General features: G+C 39.3%; 1 protein-coding gene across 1 annotated transcript in view; it reads left to right on the top strand.

Moving 5' to 3' along the window:
* myo10l1 (myosin X, like 1) overlaps positions 1-16,972 on the top strand; it is a 94,704-nt gene extending 77,732 nt beyond the window's left edge. Inside the window, exons 25-43 of the mRNA XM_061743200.1 lie at positions 104-227; positions 5,249-5,387; positions 5,865-5,969; positions 6,056-6,151; positions 6,258-6,351; positions 6,576-6,631; positions 7,136-7,278; positions 7,920-8,114; positions 8,224-8,381; positions 8,464-8,584; positions 8,846-8,994; positions 9,983-10,131; positions 10,251-10,458; positions 11,696-11,832; positions 11,968-12,091; positions 12,768-13,121; positions 14,254-14,430; positions 14,529-14,720; positions 15,980-16,972. Of these exons, the coding sequence (XP_061599184.1) occupies positions 104-227; positions 5,249-5,387; positions 5,865-5,969; positions 6,056-6,151; positions 6,258-6,351; positions 6,576-6,631; positions 7,136-7,278; positions 7,920-8,114; positions 8,224-8,381; positions 8,464-8,584; positions 8,846-8,994; positions 9,983-10,131; positions 10,251-10,458; positions 11,696-11,832; positions 11,968-12,091; positions 12,768-13,121; positions 14,254-14,430; positions 14,529-14,720; positions 15,980-16,084 (2,826 nt within the window). The 3' untranslated portion in view covers positions 16,085-16,972. The remainder of the gene's footprint in view (positions 1-103; positions 228-5,248; positions 5,388-5,864; positions 5,970-6,055; positions 6,152-6,257; positions 6,352-6,575; positions 6,632-7,135; positions 7,279-7,919; positions 8,115-8,223; positions 8,382-8,463; positions 8,585-8,845; positions 8,995-9,982; positions 10,132-10,250; positions 10,459-11,695; positions 11,833-11,967; positions 12,092-12,767; positions 13,122-14,253; positions 14,431-14,528; positions 14,721-15,979) is intronic.
* The last annotated feature ends 4,559 nt before the right edge of the window (positions 16,973-21,531 follow it).

The raw sequence follows: 21,531 nt of genomic DNA, 5'->3' as shown, positions 1-21,531 counted from the left end.
TTCAACATTTACCTCTCCCGATAAAATCCTTTGTACCCTTCGGCCCCTTTTTTTACTTGTATATTACACACAGATGATGGTGTTCTGTTCTTGTGTGATGCAGTACGCCGACAGCGATGATGAACATGATGGAATGATGGATACAGATGAAGAGGTGACGAATGGCAGAGTGACTTTACTCAATGGAAATGGGCCACCCTATTTCCATGGATACCTCTACATGAAAGGTGTGTATGTGTCACCGTACGTTCTCAAAATACAGTATTCACTTTGCATTAGCCCCTTTCTGCAATTTTGTCCCTTTTCCAATTAGGGCTGGGCGATATGGACCAAAAGTCATATCTCAATATTTTCTAGCTGAATGGCGATACTCGATATATATCGATATTTTTTCTGTGCCATAATTGGGGTTTCCCCCAAAGCATTATAGCATAGCATCTCTGTTAGCTTAATTTTTTTCTGAGGCAAACCCTTAAAAAAACAGTCAGTTTTAATACAAAGCCTCGTGCCAAATGTCACACAGGTAACTTTATTAACAGAGATCTGCACAATATCAAAATGTATAAAACAAATGAAATAAAAATAAACTGCCTGCATATATAGAATAAAAATGCTTCTTGAATAAAATAAAACAAATATCCCTTTCCTGCATAACAATTAAATTAAAATACACTGTGCAATTAATACAATTTAGACAGTAACAGGCAGACTTTTCCACTGAGGTTGACAGTTGTGCAAATAACAAAACATTTGTGCAAACCTCAAATAAAACATTCAAGTCAATTTGTCACAAAATAGGCTATATCAAAATCATTAAAAAAATATGTATATATATATTTTTTAATAATCGATATAAACGATATTGTCTCGTAACATATCGCGTTTGAAAATATATCGATATATATTAAAATCTCGATATATCGCCCAGCCCTATTTCCAATCCAAGTTTGCACAACTGTACGTACAACTTCATGTCCTCTGATGTATACACTCATGCACAAGTGAGTTTAAGTGACTTTATTACCCCAATTAATTCATCCATCCATCCATCCATTATCTTACCCGCTTTATCCCTTGCGGGGTCACGGGGGTCTGCTGGAGCCTATCCCAGCTCATTTCAGGTGAGAGGCAGGGGGTACACCCTGGACAGGTCACCAGTCCATCACAGGGCCACATATAAACACACAAACCATGCTCACAATCACACTCACGCTCACACCTACGGGCAATTTTATAATCATCAATTAACCTAACATGCATGTTTTTGGACTGTGGGAGGAAGCCGGAGTACCCGGAGAAAACCCACGCAAGCACGGGGAGAACATGCAAACTCCACACAGAAAGGCCCCTGCTGGGCCTGGGAGTCGAACCGGGGACCTTCTTGCTGTGAGGCAACAGTGCTAACCACTAAGCCACCGTGCTGCCCCAATTAATTCAATTCAATCCAATTTTATTTACATAGCGTCTATTAGAATACAAATAGTCTTTTAAGTGCTTTTCAGAGACCCAGAGCATGACCCCCGAGCAAGTGTAATTAAGGGTGATATCTAATCATCCCAAGCTGTTAAAGGCCTTTCAGATAAAATGTGGTGAGTGCTGCATTTTGCTCTGAAAGTTCTTCATTGCAAGGATCTGCATACCATGAAAATGTTTCAACTTGGGCTCACAGCTCTTTGATGACACCTCAACAGATCCAATTACATCTAATCTGACAAAGAACAAGACTGTGTATGGGAAGCTGGCGATGGCCCACTTTCCTGTGCTGTGCCGTTTTAATCATGTGACATTTTGTGACATAAAGAGGAATGTTTGGGTGTGGAAAACAAAACCTCCAGCAACTTGGGCGTAAACTGTATATTTAAAAAATCAGTAGAAAATGAATTTCTTGTACTTTCGTAGTAAAATGATCTTTTGAAGTCGTAATCTGGCACAGCAGCTCCTAAGAATACATAACTGTGTGATTCCTTTGTGATTCACTCCCCAGCAAGGCCTGACATTGCTCCCAACTTAGCCTCAGCTTCACCTAAATAACATTCAGTGTGCGGCTGCAGCTCCTGAACAGGCTTATACAACTCTTTGTTTCATGTTTTGTAGATATCATCAACTCACACGTGCTTGTCTTCTTTGCTCCAGAACGTCTCCTCGTCCTCATGATCAATACATCTGAAGCCAGAGATTTTTTTTGGGTGACAGCTCTCTAACTCAAAATACTAGTTACTATTACCTTACCATGCTTTTAGGAAAGATTTTCAGTCGCCTAGCAACTAGTGCTCTACATGGACGCGTTTGCACTGGTGCGCTCCACTCTGCTTCTCCCCAACTTTAGCAGCAAGCACATTGCATGCCACATCCAATCTTAAAGCCCTGTAGCACCCTATAATGTAATAATTTCCTGAAAATGTAATAACGCCTGAAAATGTAATAAAAGTTGCACTTAACTCAATCGAAAATGTAATAAAACCCAATAATGTAATAACTTCCCCAATAATGTAATAAATTATCCCGACTGATATTGTAATAAAATTTTGACCAATAATGTAATACCTTATTACATTATTGGGAATTTATAACATGGTACTCAAAATCTGAAATTTAAGCCAATAGTCATTCTGGTGTTTCAAATCCAGCGTATATAACATTCTTAGATACTTAAAACACAAAAATGCGTCAAGTATTACATTATCAGTTTTGGAAAAAAAAAAAAAAGACCCACCTGAAAATGTAATAAATTCCCAATAATGTAATAATGTACTACATTATTGGTAAAAATGTTAATACAATATCAGTCAGGGTATTTTATTACATTATTGGATGTTATTACATTTTCAAATGAGTTAAGTGCAAATCTTATTACATTTTCAGGCGTCATTACATTTTCAGGAAATGATTACATTATAGGGTGCTACAAGCCCTATTACTTGCTCTGTAAGGGCTTAAATATCCCAAGGTGTGCATTTACATGCCAACACCAAAACCCTGGTTTATGGAATTATGTTATTTCGGAAAATACATCCAAACTACTAGACCTGTATGGGTTAGTTGTCGGGAACAGGCAGGCGAGGCGGTGGCCGGCTTGGCCCCGGGGCTCCTGACTGTAAGCCGTGGTCAGTCGCACTAGGCAGGAGGCTGTTCTTCTCCTCTGGCCCTCTCAAGGTCTGTCTCTCGCTACAACAGCACAAAGAGCCATATTAACTTTTAGGTAAGAGTGATTATGCTGTGTTAGCTCTTAAGTGACGGCTCAGATGTCAAATTAATTGTAAATGCAGAGTGCTGAGTAGCTAAACTGATAACAGCCAGCCGTTGACATAATGCATAGACAGCAGTGCAGTGTCACTTAAAATAAATTGGAATACAATTGCAGCTTTGGGTTATATATTTTCTACTTGATTTACCTGTACAGTAGTCATGGATCTAGCTATGAACACCAACCCGTCTCCCCATTTTTTTGTACCAGGCTGCAAATATGTTTATTTCTGCTGAAAAGTAACATGGGTTCAAAACTTTTTAAGCGAGTGCCGAGTGTTACGTTGAGGAACCGCACTTTTCCATACTTTGGGATGAAGTCAGTTAAATGTTGCCTCTTGGTTTCTCTCCTGTGTAAAAAAGGCTTTAAAGAGAATGTTGACACAGTCGTACAGTCGTCAACGTTATCTTTAGTGAAATATTAGCAATTTATGACAGGTACAGTTCTACAGACCAGCTCAGTGTTCTTCAATCCTGGTCTTCAGGACCGTCTGTCCTGCGTGTTTCAGATGTTGCTCTGCACCAAAACACCAGGATCAAATGAAAGGCTCAATGACAATGTCTTCTGTAGACCTTGGTGGACAACCGATGGTGATCCAGTAATTTGAACCAGGACTAGAGCAACAAGTAGAACATGCAGTTCAGTGGGTCCTGAGCATCAGGCTTGAAGAACACTCCACTACCTCACTGGGCACAATTATTGATCAGAAATCACCAAGAAACTCTTCCAGTTAAACTGCCAGTGAGTAAAAGCTATAAATATTTCCACTTCTCCACAAAGAGTGTTGTAACTGATCCAAAGACCATAAAAAAACGTTGGCAGATGTGTTGATACCATACAGCGTTCAAATCTGACTAACACTGAAAGCATAAGCCTCTTAACAATCTAAATACATCAGCTGTTCTCTTAATTTCAAAGTAGTCACAGAAAAAATTAAACCAACAATGTAGCGGTTCCAAAACCAAAACAACTGCATAAAATAAAGCAGAACAAGCTGTAGCCTAAAATCTTAGAGGCTTCTGAAATTCACTATGTGCTGTATTTTATTTCTTTCAAAAATAGTTCTGTAAAATGTCTGTTAAAATAGTCTTTTTTTTGTCATTCTGACTATTTTCAGCTTAAAAGGAACTTAATGAGAAGTTTTGAATGAATGAATGAATGAATGAATGAATGAAGTTTATTCAGTCATGACAACACAAAACACAACACCAAAAAAAACATTGTGCACAGCATTAACATTTCATACAAAACTAAAAATGTGTTGAACAATGACTGAAAAGGCATAGGCAGAAGCAGACTACTTATAAAAGCCTATCCTATATTACCAACTTTCTTTTTGTGGCTACCAACCTCCAGAAAACCAAAGAAACAACAGAAAAGCAAAGAAACAACCAAATGCAAAGAAACAACAGAAAAGCAAAGATACATTTACAGAAAGTCAATTGCAATTATAAGCTTCAAAAATAGCTTTACAAACCATTTTCTTAAAAACCAAAAGAGAATGACGTGTTTTTAAATTTATGTTGGCATCATTCCAGAATTTAACTCCAGTAATGGAAACACATCTCCTTTTCATACCTTTTTAGCTTTTTGTACAGTGAAATTGCAGATACCTCCAAGATTATACGGAGTCTCCTGAATTGAAAAGAACCTCTGTATTGAGTCAGGGAGCCTTTTTGATTTTGCTCTGAACATAATTTGCATGATTTTATAATAAAACAAAGCATAAAATCAATAAAAATCAAAAGGTCTATATCTAAAGTAGTTTTCTTTTAAATATACGTTAACAAAAGTTAGAAGCTATCTTCTTATTCTTATTTTGAATCCCCAAATCTACTTCTGCCAAATTAAAGTAATAGAGTCATTTTAATTGAACTATAAATATTTTCCACACACCACCGTCCTCTTCCTCCGACCTTGTGCATTTTGGGAGTTGAAGTGTAAATTTGGGAGTACTTGAAACCCCCCTCCCCCCGTCTAACATCCCCCTCCGTGCTCCTGCAGCTGGTCTGATGATCCCATGGAGGAGGCGTTGGTGCGTGTTGAAGGACGAGACCTTCATGTGGTTCCGGTCCAAACAAGAGTCCCTGAAGTCTGGCTGGCTCTACAAGAAAGGAGGAGGCCTCTCCACTCTCTCACGGAGGTTGTTGTAGTTATTACTGAGTGACACTTGCATGCTAACTACAAAAAAGCCCCTCAAATGTGTGTCTGCTGGAAGAACATTTTCAAGGCTGATGAGTTGAAGGTCGTCCTGAGTGCTGTTGGAACATTTCAGAACTTCAAACATTAAACTTTCTGCAGAATGTCTCATACAAGATGCTGTTTGGTGGCTTTAATGACACTTTTCCACACTAGACATATACATTCAAGAGAGTAAAACCTTGAGGTTGTTATTATCTTTATTATTATTATTATTATTATAAGGAGCATTGTAATTTCTCTCTTTTGGAAAGATGACACTGTTGTGACTTCTTTTGAATTACAGTACAAGGCCTGAAAAATGAAGACTGAATGTAGGATGTGAGAGAAAATAAAGCTAGATTGCACTGTCAAATTTCCATCAATAATATAACAAGGTTTTTTTTTTTGTTCTAATTGTGGTTTTGGTTTTCAACTTCAGGAACTGGAAGATGCGCTGGTTTGTGTTGAGAGACAGCAAGCTCATGTACTACGACAACGACAGTGAGGAGAAGCTGAAGGGGACCATCGACATCCGAGCGGCCAAGTAAGCAGTTCTATTTTCACCACATAATTATTTTATGATGAAGGGCACGTTCCTCACACTTTTCACCCCTGTTTGTGATTCTGCAGGGAGATTGTAGATAACCATGAGAAGGAGAACGCCATGAACATCGTGACAGATGAGAGGACGTACCAAGTCTTTGCTGAATCACCGGAGGACGCTAGGTGGGAAGGAGACCTTTGCATTGATGCAGAAAATAGAAACCTGCTCCTGCTCCTGCTTTTGAAATATTGTGTGACACGTGATTGCTTTTTTTCCCTCTCTGTGTAGCGGCTGGTTTAAGGTCCTGAGTAAGGTACGAGTGTGCACGCCTGAGCAGCTGCTGGAGATGTCGCATGAGCAGGCCAACCCCAAAAATGCTGTGGTCAGTCTTTATATTTATATATAAACATAAATACATATGAGCCGATTATTTAATTTAAGCTGAAGTTATGTGTCTACACTGGATTTGTAGAAGATTGGAAGACATGTAGAAGAAGGTTTCTATTTTATAGATAGACAAGAATGCAATAAAACTACGAGTTAAAGGACTTTATAAATGCTTACGTTTAAATTAAAATGTGCTCTCTTCCTAAATCTTTTGTTTAGGGAACTCTTGATGTGGGATTGATCGACTCCGTTTGCGCATCAGACAACCCCGATAGGTAAGTTTGATTACTGATCAGAAAAAAACAGGAATCCACTAAACACAATATCACAATTTGGGGTTAGTGATGGGCCCAAACAAAGAAAAACAGGGAGGGAGGAGCAGGGAGCAGGGAGTACATTCCAAAAAACCCCAGATGATAACAAAAGATGGAGCGTTGGCAGGATAATTTTAATATCTAGAAACTTGAAACATTCATTGATTGTAATGCAGACTGACAATAAACGGATGAGCAAACAGCACAGGAGTGCAACAGATGGACTGACAAAGGGAGAAGGAGAGACAGGGCTTAATAGGCACAAACATCCTTTTAAATTAAGCTGAAAATGATATTTTTACATGAAAAATCCTTAGTGTTATTTCAATTAGTTTCAGGGAGGGAATGATACCGAATAAAGGAAGTAAAACAAACCCTTATGAATAAAATGAGTGACTCTCAACGATTGATCCTGCCAAGATGAGATTTGTTTTTACTTACAAGTCTTTCATTTTGCTTTTGCAGGCCCAATTCTTTTGTCATTATTACGGCCAACCGTGTGATCCACTGCAACAGTGACACACCGGAGGAGATGCATCACTGGATCAGCTTGCTGCAGAAACCCAAAGGAGATGCCAGGATCGATGGGCAGGAGGTCCTTGTCAGAGGTGAGATCTTTAAATGGGACTGTCAAATCCTGGGCCAAAACAAAACCAAAACAAAATGTGGAAACTGAGTGTGAAAAACAAGGTATGCTTTTGCTGCTTCCACCAGAATTAAGAGGGTAAACATCAGCAAGGTGCTGATAATCGAAGGCATGTGATTTATTGATTGATCATGAAAAAGTGGGAAAACCTGCATGAAAGCATTCAGTCTAATGGTTTGATTAGTCTGGAACTCTCACTTAACACAATGCAAAGGAAAAAAGACATCGGCAATGATCTTAGAGAAGCAATTGTTGCTCTATTCCCTACCATGAAAGAGATTAGTCAAAAGTCGACAACATAAATAACACTTGCCAATCTTTCCTGGAATGGATATTCCAGCAAGTTCAGCCCAAAGTCATTGTAATGCTCAGAAAAAGTGGAAAAAAAACACAAAATCTCAATCTGACTCCACGGGTCTCAGTTAGTATGTCACATATTAAACAGCACATTTAGAAAATGATCTACAACTATTGTGTATTTTAAAGGGATGCCATAGAAAAATCAGACAGGAGCTATAAACTACAATATATCATTTGTGCCTGCAATAATCATTCAATTGTAGTTAATCCTCTTCCCCTGTCACCTGGTCTTATTGTTCTCAGGCTGGCTTCAAAAGGAGATGAAGACAAACGCCAAGAGCACTTCGTTGAAGCTGAAGAAGCGCTGGTTTGTTCTGACCCACAACTCCCTGGATTACTACAAGAGTTCAGAGCGAAATTCGTCGAAGATGGGAACTCTGGTCCTTAACTCCCTCTGCTCCATCATTCAGCCAGATGAACGAGTCCACAGGGAGACAGGTGAGGAAGGAGATGTTAGGAAAAGATGAGGAAACGGCGCATGCAATCCAGGATTATACACAGTCAGTTTAGAATACAGATCATGGCTGGTTGGACCTTGTTTTCGCAGGCTACTGGAACATCATAGTGTATGGGAGGAAACATTCTTACCGCCTTTATACAAAGATGCTGAATGAAGCCATGAGGTGGACGGCTGCTATACAAGGAGTCATAGACAGCAAGACCCCCATAGAAACCCCAACTCTGCAGCTCATCAGAGATATCAAGGTAAGGGATGTTACAAGAGCGAGTTGAAAAGCATGAGCAGAAATGTGTGTTTAAAATGACTTCACTTTTCCTGCCCTCTCAGGAGAACAGTGTGAACCCAGACATCGTGGAGCAGATGTACAGGAGGAACCCCATTCTCAGATACACTCAGCATCCTCTGCACGCTCCTCTCTTACCGCTTCCCTATGGAGAGGTCACCAGCTGTGAGCAACACTTTTGATACTCAGTTCTCCCTTCATACACCACACCTTCCGTCTATCAATTTGCAAAGAGGAAAGCCTTGTACTTGTGTATTGCGTATCTTTCATGCATGTCATTGCCTTCTTCAGGTCAAAACCAAACTTTTTCCCAGATCTTCCATTTTAATTGTTTTCCCTCCCGTTGGTTTTGTCACTATCCCGCATGGTTGCTCTTCTGAAACGACTGTTTCTGTCTCCAATGACCTTTTTCTATCTGCTATCCAGTGCAAAGGCAGCAGGGTTACGCCAGTCTGCAGGATGAGGCGGTGCGAGTTTTCAACTCGCTGCAGGAGATGGAGACGCTGGCAGACACAGTGCCCATCATTCAGGGCATCCTGCAGACCTGCCAGGACCTGCGCCCTCTCAGGGATGAGGTACTTTTCATTCACTGCGTTTCACTTCCCACATACCAAAAAATCGAACGAGGTTGTCATGACATATTCCATTTCTGGAACATTTGACATATATAATGCACATACATTAATCGGCAATGATAGTAACAGTCTTCCAGTAGTACCGTATTGGCCCGAATATAACATGTTTTTTGCATTGAAATAAGACTGAATAAGTGGGGGTCGTCTTAAATTTGGGGTCTAGACATTATACCCTTTCACAACGCTAGATGGCGCCAGATATCTTTAAAGTGAATGCTGAACTTAACTCCCCAGGCCAAAGCGGACCCCTGTCACGAAGACGAAAAATAAAAATAGCAGTAAGAAAGAAAAGAGAAGAAAATAAGAGAAGAGAAAACAGAAAATGTAGAAACGTAGCGACAATCTGGAGAAAAGTGGGTGGAAGATCGGCAGGTTAACCGGCAGCTGAGGGGAAGTTATGATGCAAACTTCAAGATGATTTTATTTATTGTTTATTGTTGGCTTTGTCTCGAACACAACAAAACCCAATCAAATTAAAAGCATCAAAATATAAAAAAGCAAAACAATTTAACAGTCTCATTCAAAAATAAAACACACAGCAAAACAATGTGTTCGAGAGGGAACAGGAGGAAGCAGAATGCTTATTTAGTCCTGTCCCTTCCTCACAATATCATATCATTTATAACCTATAAAAAATTTTAAAAATTAAAAGAAAAGAAAGGAAAAGAAAAGAAGGAAAAGACAAAATAACAAAAAATACATTATTTGAATGAGGCAAAATAACATGCTTTTTCTCTCCAATATATTGTTATAATCATTTGTTTCATACGTACTGTAATTATTTTCTGTATAAAAATTTAATTTGGTGTTCAAAAAGTATTTTTTCAAACTTGAGCCTTGAAAAAGAGGGGGTCGTCTTATAATCAGGGTCGTCTCATATTCGGGCCAATACGGTACTAAAATGTTGCTCCTTTTTTTCTTCCCTCAGGTATATTGTCAGGCAATCAAGCAGACCAATCACGTGCCTCAGCCGAACAGCCCGGCTAATCGGGCACACTGGCACCTGCTCACCTGCATGAGCTGCACCTTCCTGCCCAGCCGAGCCATCCTCAGATACCTCCGCTTCCACCTCAAAAGGTGTCTGTCTGCAAAATGAACCATATTTCTGTGAGCAGATGTCCTTTAAAGAGAATAAAAACAAAAAAAAACTACCAAACAAATACACGCTGAATGCGTTCTCTGTGTTTATGTCTAAGGATACGAGAGCGCTTTCCCGGCTGCGATATCGAGCGTTACGCCAGTTTCATCGGTGAATCCCTAAAGAAGACCAAGACTCGTGAGTTTGTTCCCTCTCAGGAGGAGATCGCTGCCCTGCTGGTGAGACAAGAGATGAGCACCACCGTGTACTGCCACGGAGGAGGCTCCTGCAAGATCTCCATCAACTCGCACACCACAGCTGGAGAGGTGCGTACACCTGCACACAAACATGCTGACGTGCCGTCATCTTCATGTAGGAAGTTCTTCCCTGCAGCTTTTCACCTACAACATCTTAAATCTGTTGATATAATGATGATACAGTATACACTCACAAACCACTTTATGAACTATTGTACTGTTGTGCTCCGATTTATACTCTCTACTTTTTCTTTTATCAACATACAAAAGTTAAAATATACCAATAATTGTACAGATACGCTACCTCTTTGAGCCTGACATTGAAATATTTATTGTTGGTATTTATTATCAGTCGGAAGTGCTTGCCCGGAAAGTCTGCAGTAATATTTTGGCCTGGACTTCTCTCATATATATTTTAAGTATTTGTCTTGCAGAATGCAACATCTGGAGTTTAAATGAAACAATCACACATGCCTTTCATTTATTAAGTTATAACATTCTGAAATATAAAAACCTGTTTCAGACATCATTACATACCAAGGGGCTCTGTATGCATGAATAGAAAATATTCAAAAGGGAAAAGAAACAAGAAGAAATGACTGGAATTTGATGCACCATGTGCACGTTATTATTATGATCACAACTTGAATATATAAATAAACGCTAAACCCACAAAGTCCAGACTGAAATTGTCCAAAATCCGATTCTTAATAGTCCAAAACAAATGGAAACTCTGCTCTGATTCTTTAATCCCGCATTGAGGGGAAAACAATAATCCATCAAAACTTTCCCAGAAATAATCAAACGAAGTCCCGATCTCTTCTGGAAAGATCCTAGAGACAACTTGTGTTGTAATAGACGCTTTATAAATAAAATTGAATTGAACTGAATTGGGTTTAGAAAGAACCGATCTAAGTGGGAGGCTGTAGAAAAGATGCGCACCTCTGTCCACGTCAGCCTTTAAATACATTTTTCTGGCGATTGATTGATTTGTTACAAACATGTTTGGTCTTCTACTGAGGGTTTACACATGACTCATCACAATTTTTCCTCAACATTCACATTGTCAGCTCTCATTTTTGTTGCTGCCTTTAATGTGTTACTGTCACATAATTACCGGAAAAGAGAAATCTTATTTAACATAAATCCATAAAAACCTTAGTTATGACTGAAATGATCCTGGCCTTTGCTTTTATATTATTATAATTTAGAAGCTTTGTGAGTTTTTATAGACATTAAGACTGCATTTCAAGATCCTATCAATCAGAAAGGAACGCAAACTGATCTTTGCGCGTTGCTCCTGCAGGTTGTGGAGAAGCTGATCAGAGGTCTGGCCATGGAGGAAAGCAAGAACCTGTTTTCATTGTTTGAACACAACACGTTTACAGACCGAGCTCTTGAGAGCAGGGTGATTGTGGCAGATGTTCTGGCCAAGTTTGAGAGGTATATTTGTCTGTCCATACATTATACTAAGGCTTGAAAAGAGTTTACTGCATTTGATTGTGGCAGTTTTGCTGTTAACGGCTTGTTGCGGTTGTTTGGTGATAATACAACATGTATTTTGTTTTATCTGCTCAGACTGGCAGGCAGTGAAGAGGAGGAAGAGGAAGGGGAATGGAAGTTGTACTTCAAATTGTACTGCTTCCTGGATGTAGAGAGCATGCCCAAAGAGGGAGTGGAGTTTGCATTTATGTTTGAACAGGTAAGATTTGCTCCACAATGGTGTGGTTTACATGGGAAACATTTTTTATTTCCCAGAAATTACTGTTGCATTTTTTTCTTGAACTTTACAGGACTGTCTCAGAAAATTAGAATATTGTGATAAAGTTCTTTATTTTCTGTAATGCAATTAAAAAAAAACAAAAATGTCATAGGCCTATATTCTGGATTCATTACAAATCAACTGAAATATTGCAAGCCTTTTATTATTTTAATATTGCTGATTATGGTTTACAGTTTAAGATTAAGATTCCCAGAATATTCAAATTTTTTGAGATAGGATATTTGAGTTTTCTTAAGATGTAAGCCATGATCAGCAATATTAAAATAATAAAAGGCTTGCAATATTTCAGTTGATTTTTAATGAATCCAGAATGTATGATATTTTTGCATTACAGAAAATAAAGGACTTTATCACAATATTCTAATTTTCTGAGACAGTCCTGTATATAAAAAAAAATACATTTAAAAAATCACACTTTCTGAAAGCCTAAATCTGCAAATGTTGGGACAGAGTTTAATTTGCACTTCAGTGCAGACGGTATGAACTCAAGATTTTTTGTGTTTTGTCTCAACAACTTTGTTTCATTTCTTTCTTTTTAACCAGTTATTTTCACTCAAAATCTTGAAGACTAAAAGACTGTTTTTCTCTCTCTCAGGCCCATGAGTCTTTGATAAGCGGTCACTTCCCAGCCTCAGAGGAGACGTTGCAGCACCTGGCAGCTTTACGTCTCCAGTATCTCCACGGTGATGGGGCAGGTCGGGTCGGGTGGGGCCTTGGAAGCGTTTATCCTACGGGACGTCTTCGCAATCGCATCCTGCATTCCACCAAGCCCGGCGTCGGAGCAGCAGGCGGAGCCGGAGCACGAGGAAGCGGAGGAATAGGAGATGGAATCGGTGCGCTGGGAGGACAGGCTGCTATCGGGCCGGGCACCGAGAAGCGAAAGACTCCAAGCTTCCTTGATGGCACACTCAGGAGAAGCTTCAAAACGGGTTCACTGAAGAAGCAGAAGGTTGGTGGTTGGAGTAAAAAAAAAAAAAGAAAAAAAAAGAAAAGGTATATAAATATGGGGGCATGGAAATCCGGTTTGACAAAAGAGCTACTGACAATGCAGCAATGAAAAATGGGAATTGTCTTGTAAAATCACTTTGTCCCACTAGAGGTGCACTTATACCCATGAACTCCTTGTGATGTGCTGCCCCCATGTGGTCAGAAGTGGTACTGCTGCGGAATGTGCCCTAAGGGCGTAAAAGGACCTTGCTCCTATTTCTACAACGTTATCAGTATTCATTAAGCCTTGTTCTCTCTAGTCCTACCCTCTAAGTTGAATAAAATGGTTCCTTTGGTTTTGAAACTCAAACAACATAAATCTGTATTTTGGTTCACTTAAGCTTTAAGTTGCAAATGATCCACCGTGGAGAATGTTTCTTATTTAATCAAAAATGTGTTTTCTATGGTATAAGAAACGCCTTATGAGCATGTTAATAAAGTTGAAACTTTATTTTCTATCGGAGAACGGCTAATTTGATTCAAGTTTAAAACTCAACAATGCACTCCATGTCAGCTTTCAGTACAATTTAATAGTTTGAAGTGCAACTTTCAGGCCAACAAACCCAGTGACTTAAATGGTATGGTATAATGAAAGAAGAATTTGCTATATATGCACTGAAGCAACATTAAGGCCCGATTTAAGTAATATTTAACACCTCCAAAAGAAAAAGAAAACAAAAAAAGGATCCACACAGGAGGTTTGGCCCCAAAGACAAGAGAGGACGTAAAAGTACACGCATGTAAACGACCAAAGCCTTGTAATTATGAGCTTGATAAGTATCAAAGAGTCCAAGGAAGGACAAATATTTGCAGGAGTATCACCTATGAGAGAGTAATTAAAAATAATTGTTTATAATGTGTCAAGGGTGTTTGCTTTTTTTTTTCTCCCAGCGGTAGCTTTTTAACGTACTGGATGTCCCGTGGTGATGCGGTACAAGCTTTGTTTGCTCCACTGATTTGCATGAGTGTCTGCACTCTTGACTTCAGTCAAATGACTCTCCTTCTGATCACACTCCAACAAACCAGAGGTCGGCCTGTCCGATGACTCGATTACTGACTAAACGATGGTTTCACAACAATGATTTGTTTTTCAGGTGGAGGAAGAGCAGATGCTGGAGATGTGGGTGAAGGAAGAGACATCCGCCACACGCACAAGCGTACTGGAGAAGTGGACCCGTCTGCAGGGCATGCCGCAGCACCAGGCCATGCTTAAATACATGGGCATCATTAAAGAGTGGCCCGGATATGGATCCACTCTGTTTGACGTGGAGGTGAGAAAAAGAACTGAGACGATGGATTTCAGTACGATTTACTTATAAAATACCTAAAAATGAACCCCTTTCTTTCCTGATGTTTCTGTTCTTGACAGTGTAAAGAGGGCGGTTTCCCTCATGATCTGTGGCTGGGTGTGAGTGCTGACAACGTGTCTGTGTATAAACGAGGCGATCCCAAACCACTGGAGACCTTCCAGTACGAGAGCATCACCTTCTTTGGAGCTTCGCAGCCCTGCACCTATAAGGTCATCGTCGATGAGAGAGAGATATACTTTGAGACTCCACTGGTGAGAGATCATTATTCATTTCCTTTGAGGTTCTTCCTCCCTAATAACTACAAAGCTGTATTTTTATGACCCCAAAAATGAGTTGGTTGTTAGTGAGTTTGTGTAAGCTTTCAAACAAAACAAGTAAATAGGAAAACTATTTTCAGTACCTTCAATGACCAACTAAAAAATCTAGCCTCCGACGCTAATGACTTACTCATTAAACGTGTGAGAAGGCCCCAAAGAAGAGGAACTAACCAACTAACAGCGTGGTGAAGGATTGTTTAATCTGCATGTTAAATGGTAACAGAAGAGGGTGGTAATGTTGGGAATGGAAGGAGCAGCCACCAAACGCTTTGTCTTTTCAAACCAAGGACCTTGTCAAAATCCAGCACACGTCATCTATTCAAATATATATATAAAAAAAAGGAAAAATCTAATATAAAAAAGAGTTTTCTGGACGTGAACTTGTGTCAGATGGACAGAAAGACACAAATATTCTGTTTTCTGGTCTGATATTCCACAATTCAGCTATTAAAAAAAAAAAATAAGATGGCTGTCCATTTTACAAAGATGAGAAGGATACTTCAGTGTGCAATCAGCAAAAGGCACAACAGCAAGCGTCTGTGATAGTAGAAGGCAAAGCGGGACCAGCATACAGTATGTGTGTATGTACCATGAGCAATCCTGATCGTAACATGATGTGAATATCTGGCTAAATGTGGCCGAAATTAGAATTGAAATCCGAGCTCGGGGGCATTCCAGTTGAAACATCCGACTAGGAACTCAGAAATATAGAAGTTTAAGTACAAATTAATTTGAAAATTCAAGAATTTTGTGTTTCTTTTTTTGTGATGAAATGTTTTTATTTATTTTTCATGATTTTCTTATTATCAACGGTGGCATCCACAATGATGTTAAACAAGCATTAACACATATTCTCAGCCCTTTCCAAACCCACCCCTTGGACCTAAGCATTCGATGAAAAAAATTGATAATAAAGAAAAACTGAAAAACAGATACTACAAAGATAATAGAACAAAGGCAAAACAAAACAAAGGCAAAACATGAATTTTGTGTTTCTTAAGTAAATTTTGATTTTAATCCAAAATAGTTTTGGTTTTGTTTTCAAAAATGTCCTGACTTAATTTGAAATGGGGCAGGTAATATTGTATGTCTTTTACCCTGTCTTTTCTGACCAAACCTATAAATAGTTAGACTCTGCTGCCATGGTAACAGATTTGTGCGCCACGTGAACCCTTCTGTTTGGATTCCTCAAGGTTGGAGAGGTCACCAAGATCATGAGGGCTTACATTAACATGATGGTGAAGAAACGTTGCAGCATCATGTCTGTGACCAGCGTGAGCAGTTCCTGGGCCAGGTGATCACCGCCGACCCGTCACGTCCCTCGGTCCATTCATCCCGCGGCAACAGACAGCCGCATCCACCAGCCGACCCTGCAGGTTGAATCGACAGCAATGGATTAGTGTCAATAAGCAAAACTGGCCACAGAAACCAAACGCACACTCCACTGGCCAGGGAAAGGGGACACGTCTAAAAACAAGCATGATAAAGTTATCAACCGGTAATTTGAGGCGGTCACATAAAACACATAACTCTTTCAGCTGTAGTCCTGCATGTAGATGTTCAAGCACACTCCTAACTTCTCTGTATTCCTTTTTTCGGACAAAGAAAATTCAGTAATAACAAGCACAACTCAGCCGCCGAGCCCCCGTAGGCCCCAGGTGGATCCTCCACCTCCTCTGTGCACTGCCAGACAGAAGAAACACACACTCAGTTATACTTGTTTGTCTCTCACTCCTTTTCTGCTTCAAAGTCTCTCTCTTTCTCTTCATGTCTCCTCACTCCTGTCCCATCACTTTGCTGAACTCTTGTTCCTGCTTGCTTTTCCATTGTGGTTCTCTCTCTTTCTTTCATCAATAACAGTGTTACACCTGAATTTAGAAAAAAAAAAAAAAAATAGGAAAAAACTAAATAGGATTGGATGTTGATTCTTCTTCTGGGCCGCTGCCCACCAAATCTACGCGTCCACCTGCTCGCTCGTCAGTGCCACCGTGTGGCCATGAGAAGAAAACCATAGCCAGAGGGAAGTGGCTTTAAATACATCTGAACAAAGTACTCTTGCAAACAGAGAAGTAAGGTTTTACTTTGGAGGGTCACTGGTTTAGTTTGGCCTGTGTCTGGTTATAAGCCCCATTTCTCTCTCCACGACAGCTCTAACATTTCCCCATATTTCTGTATGTAACAAAAACGACATAACTCTGTATAGTCTCAAACATGTACACATTAAAATAAGCAAACGTGTATTGTTTTGTACTGTATACCGCACATTATAATAAGAGTTATTGAAATTTTTGGTGGCCACTGCACTGTAAAGCCTATAGATGCCATACTAAATGAGATGTGACACACGTCATGTAAAATACAAGTTTATGGTGTTAATAATGACCACTGTATGTCTGAATATGATGCCAATTCTGTACATCATTCACTGGCTGTGCCATTAATGCAAGTTCACTTAAAATATAGAATTAATAGATATCTGATACTGGCTGCTACCGTGGTCACGTGTTCACAGTGTTTGATGATTTTATCATTGTTGTTGACTGCTGGAAACAAACTGCAGCATTAACTGGAGCCATAACATACTCTGTATCTTTACCTTTGTCTTTTTTTATACCGAGGACATCTGGGGATTTCCTCTAAAATGTATACAAGATCCATTGTGTGTTTGTTTTCAGCCTGTTTATGAACATTAAGACTTTTATTACTATTATTATTGTATGCTCCCACTATTTAACCACCCTTAAGTGCGATGTCAGGATTGCTGGTGTGCGTGTGTGAGTCTGGTGTAATAATGTAATGGGGAAACGAGAAAAGAGAATGGATTTTACTGAATATATAGTTCTGGGAAACAAGATGTATTTAAATGACTATTATGTGCAAGGAATGGTGTTGTAACAGTGAGTTGAAGGCAAATATATAGGATTTTAAGGATGGGTTAGGGGTTATTTATTACTTATTGTGTACTGTATGTATTACAATGTCTGTTTGAAAGGATTTATATATACTGGATTATTTTGATCTCAGTGTAAGGTTAAACACTGTGACGAAATGGGCTCCTTAGTGGTTTAATTGTGCACTTGGAATGCTGAAAGTCTACACTGCTTTGTGTTCATATGTGTGTTTTTGGACTGAGAGGTGGAGAGACGGATCTGTCCGTGTCTCCTGACACTATGGACCGTAGCTGGATAGAAGCATCTCTCACGTATGAACCCATCTAGAGGACAAAAACGCAGGAAACGCAGTGTTTGTGTCATGTTAGCCTGGCCAGCCATACCCGTTCACCGTCATTTCCAGCGGTACAGAACGTACCGAACCAACGCAACACGGTTGACTTGATGTGATGACTTACAGGAGCATCGAAAAGCCACAAATCAAAAACAGCCAAGATGCCTGCAGAAGTTTTTACCGCACAACTGACGACATTTGTTCCTACTCCGCTGGCATTTTGGATGTCTTTAGTTGGTACGAGCTCAATTTCAGACTTTTTTATTTATCATTGTGAAAGCAATACAATATTTCCAGGAGTCCAGACCAATGCAAAAAAAGAAGCAGAAATAGATAAAATAAACATGTAGGATAAATAAACGTACACACACACACACACACACACACACACACACACACACACACACACACACACACACACACACACACACACACACATATATATACAGATGTATGAAAAAGTGTTTGCCCCCTTCCTGATTTCTTATGTTTTTGCATGTTTGTCGCACTTAAATGTTTCAGATCATCAAACAAAGAAAACACAAAATGCAGTTTTTAAATGAAGGTTTTTATTCCCTGTGTGAAAAAGTGATTGCCCCCTAAACCTAATAACTGGTTGGGCCTCCCTTAGCAGCAACAACTGCAATCAAGCGTTTGCGATAACTGGCAATGAGTCTTTTCCAGCGCTGTGGTTGGTTCTGTTCCCTGGAAATCAAACTTGAGGTCAAAGGAACCAGACTACTTCTTTGTGTCAAGAGGAAAATAATCAGGATGGCTGGTCAGGCTAACATCATGTCTCCATCAGGGAAACTTGGATAAAATGGAAAATGATGTATGTTTTATCATTGCCCGTTTAATGATCTTGTTTTGGTTTTGCTTACGTTTCTAAACAAGTATCTGTGGAAATAAGAGATTTGAACCCAAAGACATTAGTGGTTTGGCTTTTAACACCAGATGAAAAATGAAGATGAACCTTGTGAGTTGATGGATTTGTTTGTTTATAAATTATATAAAACACAATGTAAGGCTGTAAGTAATGATTTTAGAAATAAGGACCTTGTGAATCCAAGACTCTCAACTATCGACTCTCCCTGAAGTAGAAACTTTGCAAATTGGACTTATACACATTCAAGGAGAGTTTTGAATATAATTTTGATGCAAATAGAAAAAAAACGTCCTTGATAACTTGATTCACACGTTTATCAGGCCAAAATTTTAAAAACGTATAAAGGTGCAATTTAAAATAAGCCACATTTCTACAAATTAAAAAACAATATATCCTCAGTGTTTTAGATTATAGCCACAGCCTTGGTTGCATCTAAAAAGCCCCCTGGCATTGTAGAAACATGACGACTTACTCAAAGGTTCATCTTGAAAATGTTGGGTTGGAACTAAAGAAAAGAAACTAAAGAAAATACAAAAATGAAAAGTTTAGCTTTGAAGCCATAAACAAAGAGCGGCCTGGAGTAGTCTGTTCTCGTCAATCAACAACTATGGCTCTGTCTGTCACTGATGTTGGAAGAACTTGCCCTCTTGCTGCTGAAATGTGATCAGGTTGCTAAAGTGGAGCTCAGTTTGGAATTTGAAATATTTGATCACAATTCTGACGTCAAGGGCAACTTCATCATAGAAGGTCCTGCTATCAGCCGCAGGCGGCCAGAGTGGGGCCCGTTCTTATCTTATGTTGAGCTTATTATCACCATTACATTGTAAATCCTTGTGCTTGTTTAAAAAAAAAAAAAGAAAGAGAGAGAGATGTGTGTATGTGTGTATGTGTTTGTTTTTTTATTTGTAACTGGCTTTACAAGATTATGCTTTAATAAATTATTAAAAATTGTCCTCTGGTTGATATTTCCTTTGCACACTTTTTTGACACAGATCAGGTCCCAGCACATTTTATGATCCAGTTTAAAAAATATATCACTTATTTTTAGGAGTTTTGGTGACTAATCTGTTGAGCAGCCTACTCTTTCATTTAAAGAAGCATTTAACAACTACTCCATGTCAATTATTAGATGGAAATGCATGTAAATTTAGCTGGGGACCAAAATGAAACGAATCAAGGGGTGTTATGTCTACTTTTGCGTTAAAACAACCAACTTCCTCGTTTGCTACGTAACAGAAAATTGTAGTTCCTGAAATGGCCGCTAGGGGTCGACCTGAAAAGTAAATAAGATAGAGATTTATATTAAAGTGTTGAACTTTGCAGCAGAAACAGACGTATTTTCAGCCTGGCTCAAAAATACATTTTGGTCTCTATAACTAAATTTGACATCCATGTAACTTTATCAGAGAAAGTTACATGTAGCCACAGATTTATACATAATTAGGGGGTGTGGTCTTTTGATCCGTGAATGTGATGACAGCTGCCATAACATTCAAACTTTGTGCTTGCCTCTGTCTTGATGTCTGACCTGTGCAAAATGAGGATTTCAGCTCTGCTTTCATACTATTGAATCAGTACTACTATTAATTACTTTTTATGAGAGTAGTTTGCGCAACATTTGAGTCGTAGTCGACGCAGGCGAACTTGGCGATGAGAAACAGATGCCTGTAGAATCTTTTAACATACAGTAGTGTCACGACTGGGGGTAAGGTGTGGACCCAAACGCAGGAGAGAGAGGGAGGCCGGAGGCAGGAGTTCTCAAAAAACAAAAGGATTTATTCAACAAAGGTAAAAACAAAAAAGCACTGCTTGGCAGGATCTAAACTTAACATGAACGGCAGGAGCACATGGAGGGAAGAACAGTACGATCCGACAGGGAACAAGGGAATGACAAGACCAGATATACACAGGGGATAACGAGACATGACGAGACACAGGTGCAGACAATCAGGGCAGATGGGACACAGGTGGGGCAAAACAGAAACTGAAAGCTGGGGGGAATGTCAAACCTTGGCAAGTAGTACTTTCTGTATGCCTAGAAAGTTAAAATTACATTGGTTTGTCTGTAGGGAAGGTCTGTTTGGTGCACCATGAGAAAACCAGTGAACAGAATCAAATACAAGCTTTATTATATCATGCACAATATTTTCTGGCCGGAGGTACTTTTTCTCCAGGCACAGACGTAGGAGAGAAATGTACACGGTGATCATCGATCCAGTCATATTTATACTGAAAAGGGTGGTGTTTTGTAGGTGAACCCCATCTGTGGAGCCAGCTGCGGGGAAAGACACTCAAACATGTCACACTTTCAGCCTTATATCTCTGTTGATTGCTTCTTCCTTGAGGTGTCATCCCAACAAAGATGTAAGACAACTAAAACTTAAGTAACTTAAGTAACTAAGTAAAACAGGATGGGACCCATCAGTTTTAAAACATCTTTTTCTCTTCCTTGTCTTCACCTAAAGAAGAGAACTCAGCTAAACAATCTTAACAGTCAAGTCATAAAAACAGGAGATGCTCCTAGAGTAACCTCTAGTGTAGAATCTTATAGAAAAACCTTATAGAAAAACCCTTGAAGCAATTTCATAAAACCTTATCACAATTTCGTAAAATCCTGACAAGCTCATTTATCTT

This window comes from Cololabis saira, chromosome 16 (genome assembly GCF_033807715.1).
Source record: "Cololabis saira isolate AMF1-May2022 chromosome 16, fColSai1.1, whole genome shotgun sequence".
Taxonomy (NCBI): Eukaryota; Metazoa; Chordata; class Actinopteri; order Beloniformes; family Belonidae; genus Cololabis; species Cololabis saira.
The sequence above is the reverse complement of the archived record's forward strand: the minus strand, read 5'-3'. Positions and strand labels throughout refer to the sequence as shown.